The sequence below is a fragment of the Thamnophis elegans genome, chromosome 11, assembly GCF_009769535.1.
Source record: "Thamnophis elegans isolate rThaEle1 chromosome 11, rThaEle1.pri, whole genome shotgun sequence".
NCBI lineage: Eukaryota > Metazoa > Chordata > Lepidosauria > Squamata > Colubridae > Thamnophis > Thamnophis elegans.
Window position 1 is genome coordinate 16,726,820 of NC_045551.1, and position 17,078 is coordinate 16,743,897.

The 17,078-nt window shown below is 47.2% G+C and overlaps 1 protein-coding gene across 1 annotated transcript; it reads left to right on the top strand.

Moving 5' to 3' along the window:
* The first annotated feature begins 6,065 nt into the window (after positions 1–6,065).
* ARX (aristaless related homeobox) lies at positions 6,066–16,626 on the top strand. The gene is made up of 5 exons (XM_032227041.1): positions 6,066–6,258; positions 7,383–8,064; positions 10,607–10,652; positions 13,230–13,564; positions 16,386–16,626. The coding sequence occupies exons 1-5, from the start codon at positions 6,066–6,068 to the stop codon at positions 16,624–16,626; spliced, it is 1,497 nt and encodes a 498-aa protein (XP_032082932.1).
* Positions 16,627–17,078: the final 452 nt, after the last annotated feature.

The following is a 17,078-nucleotide window of genomic DNA, read 5'->3' on the forward strand; positions in this document are numbered from 1 at the left end:
ACATCACATTAAACCAGAGCTTTTTAAAAAATGGTTTGTTGAAGATACCACTGTGGTGTCATTTGTTCATACAATAATCCAAATCACAGTGGATATGTCCGTACATCATACTAAGCTAAAAACAAAGAAATCACATTATGGCTTAATCAAATCAGGCAAGGTAGAGAATTGTCTGTGAATTTTACAATCTAGAAACTTACATTCTCACTGACATCATAATTATGGTGAATTTTTGGAGGCATCTTTTTCTGTTTATACCAGCATTTTAATTAGAAAGATAAGACAACAAGGCAAAGCAATAAATCTACTAGTGCTCTTTACATGTCATGCACTTGGAATCATGTTTAATATTGGAAACTGCACACACATACACAAACACACACACATGCATGCATGCACACATGCACACACACACATGCACACATACACAGACAAATATGGTTTCATTACACTAATAGGAAAGCAAGCTCATTAGCTATAACCTTTATGCTTACTCTTTGCACTTTCCCCAAAGGCAGCCTCCCTCTTCCTTGAGATATTTAAAACAGGAATAGGAAATAAATTATACAATTACTTAGCCCATTATACAATTAGCTCACCATAGAGATGGAAATCAATCTGTCTTCAAAAATATTCCTCTGCAAGGGGGATGTCAGGGCTTATCAAATACTTATTTTTACAAACGGACCTTTTTACAAATAGTTCCATCACTATTCATAGAATAGAGTAGAATAGAATAGAATAACAGAGTTGGAAGGGACCTTGGAGGTCTTCTAGTCCAACCTCCTGCTTAGGCAGGAAACACTACACCACTTCAGACAAGTGGTTATCCAAACTTCCAGTGTTGGAGCATTCACAACTTCTGGAGGCAAGTTGCTCTACTGATTAATTGTTCCAACTGTGAGGAAATTTCTCCTTAGTTCTAAGTTGCTTCTCTTCTTGATTAGTTTCCACCCTTCCCTTCTTGTCCTACCCACAGGTGCTTTGGAGAAGATTCTTTTTCAGTCTGTGTCCTTGCACATATTTAAAAGTTCATTTAGTCCTTTAAAAACTGATGTTCGTCTTTTATTTTTTTTCTCTTCCTGATCTTCTCAACATCTTTAGGAAATATTTTATTGGTATTTAACTACATGTAAGCAGGATTGCATCCGCAGAAATTAATTTTTAATGGCCATTAAAGGATAACAACAACTTCCTATTTTTAAATCTTATTCATTCAATTATTTTAACTCTTTAAAACCAAAAACAACAATGGTTGTTGTTAAAAAGTAACTATTTCTGACAAAAACAAAAAGTAACAGCATTTTTACACAACCAACAAGATGTGATGAGATCTTCTTTCAGCTGAGAGCAGACTGTCAAAGCTGGAATGCTGCTGTCTCCTTCATACATCATACATCATATATCATACTTAAGTGGTCAGTAGAGGGGGCATGCATAAGTGCACTGATGTGCCTATCGGGTCTGTCATTATATATTTTTCTTTTACTATTGTTCTCATTTTTGTTTGAAAAATTCTAATGAATAAATAAAATAAGTAAATGTGGGAATAAATATATCTTATATTTGGATTTTTTTTTCAGGTCTGGCAAACCAATGAGGAATATTCCACCATTTGAGCTAACTGAGCTAAGGCATGACCTTTTGGTTGTGGAATTCCTACATTGGTAAATCCAACGCATAAAGTTTAGTATGGAATCTTGTTTAAAAGGATATGTGGAGGATGGACACAATAGTAAAAGAATAACCAGCATGTAAATATTTTAATAAAGCCATTACAATAAATGAAAACATCAGAAATTGCTTCTTGAAACAGATTACAGTATATTTAACCAGACACCTTTTCTGATCTTCTTTCATTTCTGGCTACAAGTAAAAGGGAGGTACCACTTTTAGGCTCTTATTAAAATCAAGATGATGTTCATCTTTGCTGGACAAAAACTTCATCCCTGTATTGCATTTCATTCCCCCATAAAAAACATCAGTGGGACCCAATAATGCTCAGAGCAGTCTGCAATTTCCTTTCCTAGTGTGGCTCATGGAACCTGGCACATCTTTCAGGCTACGCAGAGCATTTGCCTTGTTTCCAATCATTTTGCACAAGAGCATTGCCCTATGCAAGGGTAGAGCTTTGAACTGAAAGTAGGCAAAGGTGCCCTTTCTCAAAACACTAGCAGAGGTGTAGGGTGCATAGGAGCTGAAGTGGAAAGCCCCACCTAAGGTTGTTCATCTTGGCCAAAGCAACTTGCTCCTGCTGCCTCAGCCACAGCTGTCAGTATCCCTTGGCTCCAGTTGGAGGAGGAAAATTCTTACCTCCTCTGAGTAAAACTCTAATCATTTTGTATTATTTGGATCACTGCGCCATTGTTTTCCCTGCACTTCTCCAAAAGGTTACAATAAGACAGTTCGGGGTTAAATTAGGATTAGTGTAGGGAAAAAACAGATGGTTACAGGAAAGTCGTTGGCAGGAAGGCAGGAAGGATTGAGAATCCAGAAAACTAAAAATGTGCAGGGGAAGAATCACCTAGTTATAGGGGATTCCAGAAGCGGATAGATCGGCGGCACCAGTTCTGATTTTGGGCCTTGCTTGTTTAATTGTTCTGATGGGTCTGTGGGGGATCTTTTCGGAGAAAGTTGCTGAAAAATCTTCAGGAATGTCGACGTGCAATGCGGGGTGTACACTACCCCTCCCCCCTCCCGCCCGCCTCCTGCCGCGGCAAAAACAGCTAGATTCGAGATGAGCCGCGTCTCGGCTTCCCGGAGCCGCAGACGCGGCTGAATTTTCAGCTTTTACCACATCTAGAAGTAGAGTCTTCTTTTCACCCAGACAGGCCTCTCTCAGCAGGCACGGGCCAGCTGGATGGAAACGCCAAGCAAAGAAGCGGGAGCTTTGCGCGGATTTAAGCGAATAACTAAAAGAAGTAAATGCGGACAAATCAAAGGAGTTTCATTTCCTTTGGCTGACTAAACCTTAAGAGTTTTCCTGAAAACTATCGAGTGGTTCACTTTCACTTCCCTTTCTTGCCTTGCCACGATCGCTCTCGCGGGTCAGACTGATGTTGGGAGTTTTGAGAGGCCCCTGGGAACAGGATGAGGGGTAACAGAATACTACTACGAGATTCAGCATTTTGGCCATTCTTGGGCGACCCTGTTTTTTCTTGAGCGACCCTGTTTTTTATCCAACAAACTGGGTGGGGGGATCTACTCCTGCCGAGCCCACAGAGAGGATGACGGGGCTTAGACACTGCTCCTCCGGCGCTGTGGGCTCTGGGGCGACCAGGCAGCGCTCGGAACGTGGCGGCGTTGGCGGTTGGATGCGCCGACAATAGCGGGCCATTCGGCGTCGGAGACCGAAGAGTCACCGCCTGCCCCGAGGCCACGCTAAGAGTGGCTCTGAAAGGCGAGGGGAGAATGGATAATGCAAAACAAAACGCGTCCGCCAAGTACCCGGTTTGTCCGGGAGGCGGAAAAAGAAAGGCGAGTGCGGAGCGGAGGAAATTGGCCCTCGGAATGGAGCCTTTCCCTGGAAAGGGCGCCTGAGGGCAGTCCGGATTGACGCTCTACTGACCGAAATCGTCCTCCGCACGCCGCCTTCTCCTTTCAGGCCTCGGCGCTCGGGACGGGGGGGGGAGCGGAGATCAGTGCTCCTCTGACCGCTCCCTTGAGGGGGATCGAGGAAGAGGAAGAGGCGCAGAGCAAACCCGCCTCTGCGGGGCCTTTCTACTGGCAACCGGGCTGCCTCTGGCAAATAAAATTCCCTCGGTAGGCAGCGATTGGTCTCCCGACTTGGTCGCCCTTCGGGAGGAATTGACGCTTGCCGCCCGATCCCGCCCTTCCTTAGGAACGTCTCCCTCCTCCCACCGCTGCTTCTCCTCTGGAGGAGGAAACCGCCAAGGTGGAATCGCCTCGTCCTTAAGAGTTCTCTTGAAATGGACTTCGACGTTCAAGTTTCACTTTTTAGCCGGGTCACGGTTGTTGCGCTTTGGGCTTCAGTCCAAGGTTTATAGGGGCTTTTTAAAAAAGTCCACACGAAACCCTTTACCCGCACGGGTAGGTCCCAAATGTTGACTGTAAGGGAAAGGACCCCCGACTTTTCCAGGGCAGAGGAAGGAAGGCGCTTAGGAGATGGAACCAAGCGCCACCGAAACCGCGGCGTGAAAGTATCCCGCGGAGATAAGCGGCTGGGAACCACTGCGGGCTGCGCATGGAGCAGAGAGGGTAGAGGAATCGAGAGGAGAGCTCTCTGGGGACGACCCGCCTTGGGGAATTGTCTTTTGGGGAAGCGGGCTCCCCTTCCTTGCTTCTCTACTTCGCCGCGAAACAGTTTTGCCGCCGCGGCACCGGAACGCTGCTCTCCTATTAGCATTTCATCCAGATGTTTATTACAGTAAAAGAGGGCGAGTGCACAAGAGAGATTCCAATTATAAATCCTTATATTTTTAAATACGAACTGTAAGCGATTCAAGTAGATATCTTTGTAAAAAAAATAAAAAATTGACACCCTCGGGGAGGAAGGTTCAGTGAGAAGAAAACCAGGTCTGGAATTTTTCCCTTGTCCCAAACCTGGATTTCAACCATAGTTTCCTTGCTCCTTGCTGCTCTCTCTGCCTGCTTTCCTCTTTAGAAGGTAGCGGGAAAACTTTACCGATAAAAATAACTGCAGAGCAAATTTGCAGTCTTTGGCACTGATCCCGACCCTCCTAGTAAATTACTCAGCGACCTTCAATTCCTAATTCCTAACGTTTCCCAGATAGTCACTTTGAAACAAGAAGTAATTGACCCTGTTACAGTTTGCTTTAAAATGAACTTGCCTATCGAGGAAGCCAGTTGGAATTACCCATCAGTTCCTTGCAGTGCCTAAGCTGTTTCTGATCTCGGCTGGTTTGGGTTCTTGCACAACAGCAGCGAAAACGTATAAATCAAAAAGAAAGAGTTCTTATTTTAGAAAAAAGTGAAAGGCTTTTCCCAGTTGCCCAACTTCAATCTTTAGGCAGGGAGCCTTGGCCTCTGCCTCCGGGGTGAATACGCTCTATAGCTGGGTTCCAAATTCCCCTGTTTTATTATTTTAGTGAAGGTGCCGCTTTGTTCCAACGATGCTCGTTTTTAATCTTAGGTAGATCCGGATTTGCTTTTGTGAGGAAGGCAGGCAGGCAGTCAGGAAGGGTAATGAAGATCTGTGTTTTATAATTCCTACCGACAGCAATTTAAATTACATATTACCAGCACATTACGAAGTCCGTAATGTGCTGGTTTGGATGACGTGCCAAGTTTTCCCCTCTCAGTTTGTCGGCTGCTTTATCCTCTTAAGTGTGAACCTTTACGGTCTGTAGGTACATTCTCATGTTAAGGATACAATTCTAAACGCAGCGCCCAAGAAATAAAATATGATCGATTTCTGAATAGATACGCACGGGTTTGCACTCTAAATTACTATTAGTTTTGCTTTGTAAAGAAAATCAACGACTGAAAGTAATGATTAATCCAGTGATTCATTCAAAAATCTAAGTCTCAATAATGTATTTCTTAAAATTAATCACGGGAAGCTATCTCAAATATTGCAATTAAATTTGTAAGCAAAATATAATTGAAGCAAACAAGTTTCTACGTTTAGTCAATGCAGTCGAGATGTGTTGTACCCTACATGGGACCGTCCTACTCATTCCTTGCAGCATTCGGGGAGAGGGTGGCTGTCTTTTCCTTTTCATGGAAAAAGTGATTCAGCTCTTCTTGCCAGTTACAGCAAGAAGGATGTCCAGGAAAGCCACCCAACTTGGTCCAACCTGTATCATTCCCCTTCTCCTCCATAATCCAGGCCGCATTTTGCCTTGGGCTGAAGCCAGAGGCTGCCCAGCCTCTGGCAAGAGCCAATCAGAGCGCGCCTTCTAGCACGTGGAGGAGAGGGAATCAAGAGCTAAGCGATTGCAGCGCAGTCACTACCCTGGTTCCTCGTGTCCTGGGCAGGAAGAGGGGCGAGCCTCAGCTGCTGCTTAGTGGGGGGAGGGGTACCAACCCCAGCCAAACTTCAACCCCCGCACGGCCCGGGAGAGTGCAAGCAAGCCAAAGCCATGAGCAGCCAATACCAAGAAGAGAACTGCTCCGAGAGGCCCGAATGCAAAAGTAAATCGCCAACTTTGCTCTCCTCCTATTGCATCGACAGCATCCTGGGCAGGAGGAGCCCTTGCAAGATGCGGCTGCTAGGAGCAGCTCCTAATCTGTCGCCTCTGGCCAACCGGACGGAGCCGGACAAGGCAGGGCAAGGTGAGAAGGGTGGAATGAGGGTGGGAAAGGGTGGGGACATAGGTTCGAAGAAATGAAAGGCAGATCCCTGTCTTACCCGCAGTCCTGAATGTCGTCTGATCCCATCCACTCCACCCTTGGCCCAGGGATTGCATAGGGAGGAGGCGGTTCTACGGTAAGTAACTGTGTCCCACACTCGGGCTGTCTCAAGTTGAGCAGTCAGACAGTTGAAGGTTGAATCACGTCCCGAAGAATTCCCCTCCCCATGCGCCCTATTGTCTCAGTATCTCTCTCTCCGGTGCACCGGGCTGAATCCTAGCAAGGTTTACACTACTCGGGGAGAAGGCGGGGCGGGGCGGAGGGCTGGATGCAAAACAGAGGGTTTCTTTTTCTGCTCTCCTCACTTTACGGGTTTGTACGGGTGGCGTTGTGATGGCAAATGTCAACCGTTGTCAAGAGTTCTGTGCGGGTATTTTCTCCAACTTGGCAGCGCCTTTGCCTGCCAGGCCTAGATTAAAGGCGAAAGCATCTGGCTGAAGGAGAGAGGGCACTCCAGTTCAGTGTCCAAATCTTGTAGGAAATTAAATGTCCCTTTCTCCCTTCTGATTTTCTTCATGAAGGGAGAAAGGGGGAGAATTCGGCTTCTTCTAAACCACTTTCTCTCCGACCTGGAGTTTCAGGTTTGGCTTCAAGGGCGGGTCTGTTTTACTACCTCCAAAGAAATGTGGAAATTAAGTTGGCAGAACCCCATAAGTGTCAGATGCCCGCTGGAAGGAGGGAGACTCCTTTTAGTTGGTATTTGAAGGTAATAATGTTTGAAACCAAAATGAGGTTGGGAGATGTTCTCCTGCAGTGCTGTTTGCTGCAGCTGCTTTCAAATATAAGCTTAGTTCTACATTCTGTAAACCTGCCTGAAATCTGTTTATGAACAAAACAGACTTTGTCTGTTATTACAAAAATGGGGAATTGTCTGGATTCTAACGGAATTCCTTGCGTTCTATTGACTCAACCTAGACAGCTGAGGAGGAAGATGGGCGGGTTAGGATGACTGGCGCTGGGACTTTTTGCAGGAGGAGTCCCTCTTGCCAAGAAGCCCATCTGTAGCTACTGGACTGACGATCTGTGCATGTCTCTGTCTCTGGCAGGACCAGGCAAGGGCAGCCCACCCGGTTTCGAGATGGGCGAGCTGCATCTGCCGCCCAAGTTGCGCCGCCTCTATGGGCCTGGTGGGGGCCGATTGCTGGCGCGGGCCGAGCCAACCGCTTCGTCGTGGGACTCTCTCAAGATCAGCCAGGCGCCACAGGTCAGCATCAGTCGAAGCAAGTCCTACCGGGAGAACGCGCCCTTTGCGCGTACCGCTCGTACCCTCGAGGACTTGAGCAGCCCTGGAGGTGGCGGCAGCTCCGACGGTAGGCCAAACCGAGGGGAGGAACTGCTGGAGGAGGACGACGACGACGAAGAGGAGGAAGAGGAGGAAGAGGAGGCCGAGGAGGTGGATGAGGAGTTGGACGAGGACGATGAACTACTAACCGAGGCCAAAGATGCCCGCCGGAGCTCGGGGTCCGCGGGTGGGACTGGCGTGGGGCCTACGGCGATAGGAAGCGAGGGTGCCGGTGACTTGCCCAAGGAGGAGCTACTGCTCCCTGCAGACGATCTGGCCGACTGCAAGGATGGTGAGGACAGCGTGTGCCTGTCGGCGGGCAGTGATTCCGAGGAAGGGTTGCTCAAGAGGAAGCAACGCCGTTATCGCACCACCTTCACCAGCTACCAGTTGGAGGAGCTCGAGAGGGCCTTCCAGAAGACCCACTACCCAGACGTCTTCACCAGGTAGGGAATGAACTACTGAGACAAACTTAGCCTCCAAGCGGCTGTAGGGTGGGAAGGGGTTTCTAAGTCAGGATGGAACGTCGAAAGAACTCTTAGGAATGAGGAAAGAGCTGCAAGATCAAGAAAGGCGAATCGACTGGGCATAAAATCCTCTGGGGCGAAAGTTTTTTTTAAATATTTGTTTCGAGTTTTGCATGTACAAATTCAGAAGGAAACGGAAGGTGAAAACAGGTAGGCATAAGAAAGGATACTGCAGGGCTGGAAAGGGTGGGAAAGATTTGAAGAGGAGATGCGCGTCACAGATATTCTTCGGGTCGTCCTCCACAAAACGTATTCTTGTGCCCTGCTTTGCTTCTCCCTTCCGCTATTCCCGAGCTTTGGCCCCAAATTCAGCGGCCTTTACGAGTTACCGGGTCTCCGCTGGATTTCAGGCCTTAAGCTAGTCTGCCAAGGATAGGTGTGGCCGAATTTTTGGCCACATAGTTGCCAAACCAATCTATTTTTGCACTGATCCTCTGGCTAGTCTGTCAGGTATCAGTTTCACAGTTTTCCGTTGAAGCTGGAAAGCTGCCCTCTCAATGGAAGTCACATACATACAGATAGGAAAAGATCAAAGTATTCCGCTTTCGAAGGCTAAAAATATGGAACGGGGCGACAGTGTTCGGCCAGAGCATTTTGGCAGCGGCTGCAAGGGCTTGCCTGCCTGCTCGCAGACGGTAGTAATTTCTGGACGGGGTCCGGAAAATAGGAGATGGAAAAAATGGAACTGGGGACGAGAAATCTGTTGCTATTCTTTGGATGCGTATCAACTTAGAAAGGAAACTCCGGTCAAGCTGAGAACTACCGAATTTTCTGAAGGGCTGGGCGGAACTTTCGGTGCCAGCCTCCATCCAAATATTTAGTAAAATGGTTTCCTGAATATTTGCATTTTGAGAGGGAAAATCTTCGCCTTTCCTTAGCTTCAGATTTGCTTTGGGTGAGCTTAACTCGTCGTATTAACCCTTCTGAATTGATAATTAATCAATAATATTAATCAGCCCTTTCCTTACGAATTCTTTCATTTTTGCAGGAGCGCAAATGCTCCCAATCTATTGCCAACAGATAAAACAAAATATGCGCTGCTAATAAAACTCAACCCAGTCCCTTCCTTTAAAGGGCAATGAAGATGGGGGAGGGGTATACTCATGTTGAACTGCAAAAAGCGTGAATTCTTTGCCGGAGCGAGCACTTATTCTACCAAGTTCGTAGGCAATTTCCCTGGGTGCGAAGGAAGTATCCGTCTGTAAAGTCGGGAGTTTACTCGATCTTATCTTTTTATCACTGGGATTCTTCCTCTACTTTTATTCTCTTCTGAGGAAGAGAGAAAGGGGGAGGGAGGGATGTCCCTTTAAATTCGTTAACCTGCTACAATGCATGTTGTTTCCTCGAGAAAAGGGGCTGCGTTTGGATGATGGGAAGAAACTGACGGATCCCTTGCTAAGGCGGTTTCTTCGCTAGCCTTTTATAGCTGCTTACTCTGAACCGCCAGTCAAACTCGATTGTGGTGCTACAGTGCCAATCTTCGTCACTGATACGCACTCTACCTCTCCAGCCTAACCAGAACCCAGAAAATCGTTCCGTCTTTTCCCTGGAAATGGGCCAGCGGAGCACACCAAACAAGTCTGATTTCAGTGCCAAAATCCCGATATATGAACATGGGGGTGATGTTGGTTTTTTCACTGTCCCGGACACACGTCAGTGCAGAAATGTACTGGGTTCTTTAAATAGTTCCTGCAGTTCGGTCCGGGGGCTTCCTTTTTGGCAGCCCGAAGGCGCTAGTTATTTTTTCTTCTCGAGTCCGGCCAGACTCCCACTTTGGCCGGCACTGCGCTTTTCTTCCGAGTGGAGGGAGAGCCAATTATCCCGGGAGTCGCTCAAATTCGAAATAAACAGATTGTGAGCAGTTCCCTAACATCCTAATGGTTTCAGATTTGCTTTAATTGTTGCAATAATCACCGCAATGAAGGGCTCGTGTTGCAGCTCAATAGATCTCCCCTGTGCTGCAGCATGGTATTTGGAGGTGGGAGCCTTCGTTAAAGGCCTTGCTGGAGATGCCAGAGAGGAGGTGGGCTCGGGCTTGACTCCTTCTGGGGAACGCCGCCCTCTTTCGTACGTTCTTTCTTTGTGGAGAAAAGGGGAATAGTAAGTAAATTGAGCTTGGGGAAAATCAACAGGTGAAGCCTATCTGGGCCATCTGATACCAGTCAGCGAGCTTGACGCTTAGGGTAAAATATTTCCAGCTTTGACCCAGGAACTGAGAGGAAGGATGGTCCAGGGAAACTTCAAATTGTGGGATATCCCACCACCACCAAAAGACTTTAAGACAAAAAGCAGGGGCTTAATTTGATGCGGAGCTGGGCAGATGTGGTTGCTTTGATTTGAGCAAGAGATGAGAAGGTCGAACTGAACCATGGACTTCTGCAGTTTCTACCTCACTGTACCTGTTCCCGGACCCCTTCAGAGATTCACCTGAGCACCTGTCTTGTACTTCTTTCCCTCTCAGGGAAGAGCTGGCGATGCGCCTGGATCTGACTGAAGCCAGAGTGCAGGTGAGTCGAAGGGGGAGGGGTTGGAAATTGATGTGGGAGCCAGATATCAGTTGGACATGGGAGCTTCTTAGTAGGGCAAAACGAAATGCTTAATCATTGATGTCATCCTCTTGGATTCATCCTCTTTTGTCCACCCCAAATTAAGTTTAAAAATGGAGGGAACTGCGGTGCTTGTCCAATTTTTACTTTCGGAGACAATGTCCAGGAAGTCCCCAATAAACCTTCCTTTCTTTCCCCACTGCAATTAACATTTATGGCAATTTTTAGCCTCTCCAAAAATATCTCAAAGAGTAAGCCAGGCATGTTGGTGCAAGAGCAAAGAGGACTCAGAAGAGAACAGGGGGCTTTCTTCTCAACCGCCGCCTCAATCTCTGAGAGCCAGCTATTACTCCTGATTTCCTTTTGGGCTTGAGCATGCTAGGTAATTCAAGTAGGTTGGGTGGGAGGCAGAGTTGCCTCTGCAACCATACCCCCTAACAGATGGCTCGGTCTTTGGGCTCTGTGCTGAGCAAATCACTTTACACAGAAAGCCAAGTGCAGCAAAAGCATCATAAATTCCATATGGCTCATTTAATACACAACAGCTTCTCGCATTAGAGGAGCTAATGAAGAGCTCAGTTCCCTCCTCTCTGTTGACACATTTCTCTATTGTCAAACAGAGATGTGACAGCAACTCAGGATTTTCAGCTCAGGGGAATGAGTCGTGGGAAAGTTAAATAACTAAAAAAGAGAGTGAGCAAGAAACTGAGACACCCCCCCTTCCCCTCATCACCGTCTTTCTTTCTCACCCTCCCTTTGTTCTCATTCATGGGAGAAGATGTAATTAAGGAGAATATGAATTATTAGAATCTTTTGGTTTACCTTTGGGTATACTCAGACATTAATTCAATGAGGCAGAATGGTGGGGGACATTGTTAATTGAGTTGGAAACAGGAAAGGCGCACTGGAAGATAACAACATTTTCATTGCCTTAATGCTCAGTTCCTGGGCTGGCTGTGGTAGGGCTATAAGGAGGGCCTTCTTGGAGGTGATTAGAGCAAATCAGAGCTATGCAAGGAAGTCACATTTGTTGCCACTTATAATGCTTTCCTTCTTTCTCTTTCTCAAACTCTTTTATTTGGTGGAAGTGGAATCAAAATTCTTAGAAAGCAAATTCTCATTTCCTGTTCTTTCACATTGTTGTAATTGTTAATGTGACTATGCTACATCACTTTACAACAGGACAAAATATGCGAATATCTGATATAAAATAATATTAGTTACTTTATGGAAATTCATTTAGCCAAGTTTTGGTTAAAAAAACATAGGAATGAACAGGTTTCTCTTTTGCTCTTTCTCAGGAAATAATAGAGGAAGGGCAGACCTGCAGAGATTATTGATAATGCTGCAGATGAATAGCCGCAAAATATTATTTACTGTTATTAATTCTCTCAAGTATCAAAGTCTTTAAAATGTTTAACCTGCCACCTAAGTTGCCAAAAGCATTCAAACATTTGCCAAAACATTTGGCACTGAGAAAGGGAAGGATAGAGATAGTTACATGTGAAGTTTTAAATACATCAGGAAACATTAGATATCGCTTATTGAATATTGCAGCATGTGTCTTATGCAGTAGTATATACTTCCCATTCACTATCCCCAGTCATTGGCGAGACTACCAGAGGATGGAAGGGAATTGCAGATCTAGAGCAGAGAGAAAAAGACTACATCAGAGAAACTCCTCCAATAGAGAACCAGTAACAAAATGCCTATTTCTACTACGAGAAATGTATTTTAAAAGCTCATTCTGATGGCTCAGTCTGCTTTAAAGGGATAGATAAAGAATAGACATCAACAGAACATAAATAATCAGAATAATTTATTGTTTATATATGTCCAAGAGTTTCCTTTATACATTGAAGACAGGAGGACGATATATATTTACCAGCCAGGGCTAACAGTCTAAATCCCCTCAAAAAGGTTAAAAAAGAAATGCTGCATTAATGATATAATTAAAAGTATTTTTTTACAACTTTTTTTTTTACTTTTGAATAGGAAAACTTGAGAATAAGTCGGTCTCTATCTGTTAGAATCTTATATCTGCAGTGCTGATTTCTCGGGAAACCATAAAAAGCTGCTCAATATCTCAAATTTAGGTGACTTAGGTGAATCTTTGTTTTTGATTTATACAGAGTGAAGGAGTTTTTGATCCATTCACCCTGCAGCCTTGGCTTACTTCTCTTAATAAATAAAAGGACCAATTTTCTTCGCGTCCTCTAGAGAATAGATGAGAAACCCATAGTCTATTAGATTTCATAACTGTTTCCAAGAGATGGAGTGGCATTTCTTTCTATCTCTGCCAGAAAAGTAGATTACTGGGTGGCTTTCTGGAGTAACTACCCCGGCAAGCTTTCACCGTTTCCCCTGCTGGACGGTTCTGGCCAGGTTAGGAACCGGTCTCTTGTTGGCTGTCCTCCGCAATGTCTCAGTGATCAGGTGATCGGGCTTCTGAAGATCGTTTGCTGGCCGCCGAGGAACAGGAGCGGGAAGGGCCGCGCTTACTAATCGCCTTGCCCCTTGTTTTCTTTTGGCTTCCAGGTCTGGTTCCAGAACCGGAGAGCCAAATGGCGGAAGAGGGAAAAGGCCGGTGCTCAAAGCCACCCACCCGGCCTTCCTTTCCCTGGCCCGCTGTCGGCATCTCATCCGCTCAGTCCCTACCTTGATGCTAGTCCTTTCCCTCCTCACCACCCAGCTCTCGACTCTGCCTGGACGGCCGCCGCCGCCGCCGCCGCCGCCGCCGCCTTTCCCAGCCTCCCACCTCCACCTCCGGGCTCTGCAGCCTTGCCCCCCAGCAGCACCCCGCTAGGCCTCAGCACTTTCCTGGGAGCGGCTGTATTTCGGCACCCGGCTTTCATCAGCCCAGCTTTTGGCAGGTAAACTCCCCACCGCGCACCTGGTGCCTTCCTCCCAATTGGTCAGCGGAGGACCACAGAATAGGTGCTGAACTTGCACAAGGGTAAAGTGAGAGGGGATTTCCTAGGAGTACGCATGTGCTGTGTAGATCCAGAAGCACCTATTTCTGAAGTCAAAGGGGCGGAGCTAGGGAAAAGTTGGTTCTTGTGGAAGATGGGTGGAACCCTTCCGCCTAAGCATTTGGAACACGGATATTTAAAAAAAAATCTAAGAATTCTCAGTGCCAAGATTACATCCATGAAAGCTGGGGGGGGGGGGGGGGAGCGATGGATGTGCCTTTTTCAACCTCCCAGATTTGCTGTCTAGCCCTGGCTGCGATTACTCGGAAGTTCTCTGTACCCAATGTAGGCCTGGCTGCCGTAAGAATGGTGGTCCAACCTATTCACCTCATGTAGCTAAAGAATTCCATTTGGGAGGCTGTAAGAGTTCCCCCTCTTTGAGGAGGGTTGCACATTTTAGGAGTCCCCATTTTTTAAATTATGGATTTGATGAAAAAAAAACACCCTCGTGCGAACGTCTGATTTTCTATGTTCTAACTGGACAGCGATCTATAAAAGCTTTGGCAAGTGTGTTTCGACGATTTAAGTTTAAACATCTGTTAGAAGTTGGGTATCCCTCTGCCCCATGATCTAGAGGTTGGGAATTATTTCCCTATAATAAGAGTATTTTACTCCAAATGCTTACAGAAAGAACTGCAATATACATTGACATTAAGTGGGGAGAGGGAAATCATAGGTGGGCCATATTTAATTAAACTCAATGCAACTGAAAACTCTGTGTTTGAGAGAGGCAGCCAAGTTCCCTAGCTTGGACGGCAATCAGCTGGATAGAAAAAATATAAATCAGGCAGGGGGGAGGGCGATTCCGTAGTTGCATTTTCTTATCTAATTTATTTTTGAATTTATCTAATTCAAACAATGAGATAAAAAGCCTGAAGCTAATTAAATAGACAACGAGACAGTACCGAGTTTATTAAAACTGAAAAGATGAAAATACAAGGGAAATATTAACAGGAGAATAAAGGGAAAATGTATTCATTGGGGTACGACGACACTTAAAACAAAATTATCTTTTGAAGGATGAATGGAAATCCAAGTTAAATTAAGATTTTAAGGGGCGGGGAATGTCTACCAATGAAAATGAAACTGTTTCTGTTTCCTCTCTACAAGTAGAATGAGTTGATTTCCCAAACGTTACTACGCCCCCTACTGATCACGCTGTTCCCGCGCTTTAATGCTTTTCTTTAAACTCTACGTCGCCTGGTGTTGCAGCTCGCTTCCTCCCGCCAAAAACATTGAAAGAATTAGTTGCAAAAAGCTCGCTGAACATATTTTAATGGGCAGCCCTGAAAGTAAAGGAGCAGGGTGGGTGCAGGGAGAAAAAAAAAACCTCCCTCATCCTCTTGAGGGAGATTTCCCTTTACTCTTAATAAGCAACGTTTTTAGGAAGATGTGCAGGCGATTTCAAACGGCTTCGGTTTCTATCTACTACACCTATCAGATTCCCCAGAGCTGCGGGACTAACTACGAAGTTCCCAAGTTGAGGAAGATTAGTACTGCAGGTCTACCCCCCCCCCCAACTCCCCGCAGTTGCTCTCGGCCTCCATTCTGCAAACGAAAGGCTGCAGAAGTTTAGCCCAGTCAAGGCCAGGGCGGCCATTCTGAGTTGAACTGTATAAAGCCTCTCTCTGAGCACGGCGGGTGAGCTGGGGACAGAAGCCACTCCCGACGGGAACCAGGCGCCAGCTTCGGCAGCCTGTCCCAGAGCCTAGCCAGTTTGGTCTTAGTTGGTCCCTCCCGTTGCCTTCCAGGCCCGCAGTTCAATTCCTCGCCGCGCTGATGTCAGTAATCACCTCCTTGGTTAATGGAGAGCTCGTGTCTCTCGACGTGCCGGTCAAAGGGGGTCAGCTGAATAGCACCGGGAGAAATACAGGCGAAAAAAGAAGTAGGAAAAGCATGCCGCAGATTGTGTCATTGCTAGGCGTTGCCGGAGCGTAATTGGAGTTCCGCTGTGAGGCAATCCGCTAGAACGGCACTCCCCGCTGGGGAGGGGGATCTGCGCGGCAGCGAAGCCGAGAGGCGGGCGCCGCTTTGGGCATCCGGGCGCCGGGAGGTTTCTCATAAGACGGAGCAGGGTTGCCACAGACTGACACCCTAATTAAGAGGGCGAACGCAAGTTAGGGTAGCGCAGTTAAGGTCTATCGAAAGCCACCCTAGTCGTAGGTTGGAGAGAAGGGGCGAGAAGAGCCGAGGCAGCTGTCTCGTTGCCTAGCCTCGCTCTCCGTGCAAGCCAGTTTCGATCTATTGCTAGTTTCTTGAAGCGAGGTACTGTCGCCAATACACGACCGACCTACCAACCTATAAACGCGACTCTGCTCGCAGGCATCGGGGCTTTTCAATCTTCCTCTTTCTCGAGCCTCCTCCCACAACTTTCGGGTTCAGAAGGGCTCGCGAAGGCTGTCCCGTCAGAAGCGTTCAAGCAGGCAGAAGAGGCGCCCTAAATAGGGGAAATGCGGGATTCAGTCCCCGGTTCGGGAGGAGGCCAGAAAGCGAACGCAAAAAGAGACTTCCTCGTTCTCCTGCGATTTCCTAATCAGGCTCCTCCAGTTCGAGGTTGGCAGGTTGTGGCCTTCCCGATTTTTGGAGGTCTGAAAAGCCGTCTGTCCTGCAAAAAGAATAAATCTGAAACCGAATGGCAGCCCCTTCTCGCCACCAAAAAAAGCAACTGCGGGACTTTCGGCTATCTTTAAGACTGACTGTCCCGCGTCTCCTTTGCTTGCAGGCTCTTTTCCACCATGGCCCCGCTGACTAGCGCTTCCACTGCGGCTGCTCTGCTGCGACAGCCAGCCCCTGTTGTGGACAACGCCGTGCAATCGAGCGGCCTCTCTGACCCGGCCACCGCGGCAGCGGACCGGCGCGCCTCCAGCATTGCGGCGTTGCGCCTGAAAGCCAAGGAGCACGCGGCGCAGCTCACGCAGCTCAATATCCTCCCCGGGAACAGCGCGGGCAAAGAGGTGTGCTAAGCCGCTCCCGTGGGGGTTGGTGGGCAAATCGGCCGAGGCACGAATCCAAGACCAAAACGGGAGGGAAGCCAATGGACACACGCTTTCTGGAAGGGACAGAAGGCGGGGAGGCGCCACTTCTGCGGCTTCCCTTGGGCCAATCCGCAGGAGTCCACCCTTCCTCGGCCGGGAGTTTTTTTTCCTTGCTAAATCGGCGACTTGGTCAGGAAAGCACTTGCCCGAGTTTCGGGAGGCTGGAGAGAAGACCGGGAGGTTGGTGAGATTGCTAAGAAAACAACCCAGAAAAGATGCTTGCTGACAGAGCCAAGGCTGGGTCAAAGCGAAGTAAAGCACTTGGGGAGGGGCGGGTCTGGTCTCTTGTCCACCGATCATATCAACCAAGGGTTTTATAGTAAACCAAAGGGAAATATAATGTTAGCATATGGACTGTTTAAGTTACTATACTGTGATAC

Coding starts and splice junctions, on each gene's coding strand:
- ARX (XM_032227041.1), top strand. CDS start 6,066: ATGAGCAGCCAATACCAAGAAGAGAACTGCTCCGAGAGGCCCGAATGC. Junction 8,065..10,606: donor TACCCAGACGTCTTCACCAG/GTAGGGAATGAA, acceptor TTTCCCTCTCAG/GGAAGAGCTGGCGATGCGCC. Junction 10,653..13,229: donor TGACTGAAGCCAGAGTGCAG/GTGAGTCGAAGG, acceptor TTTGGCTTCCAG/GTCTGGTTCCAGAACCGGAG.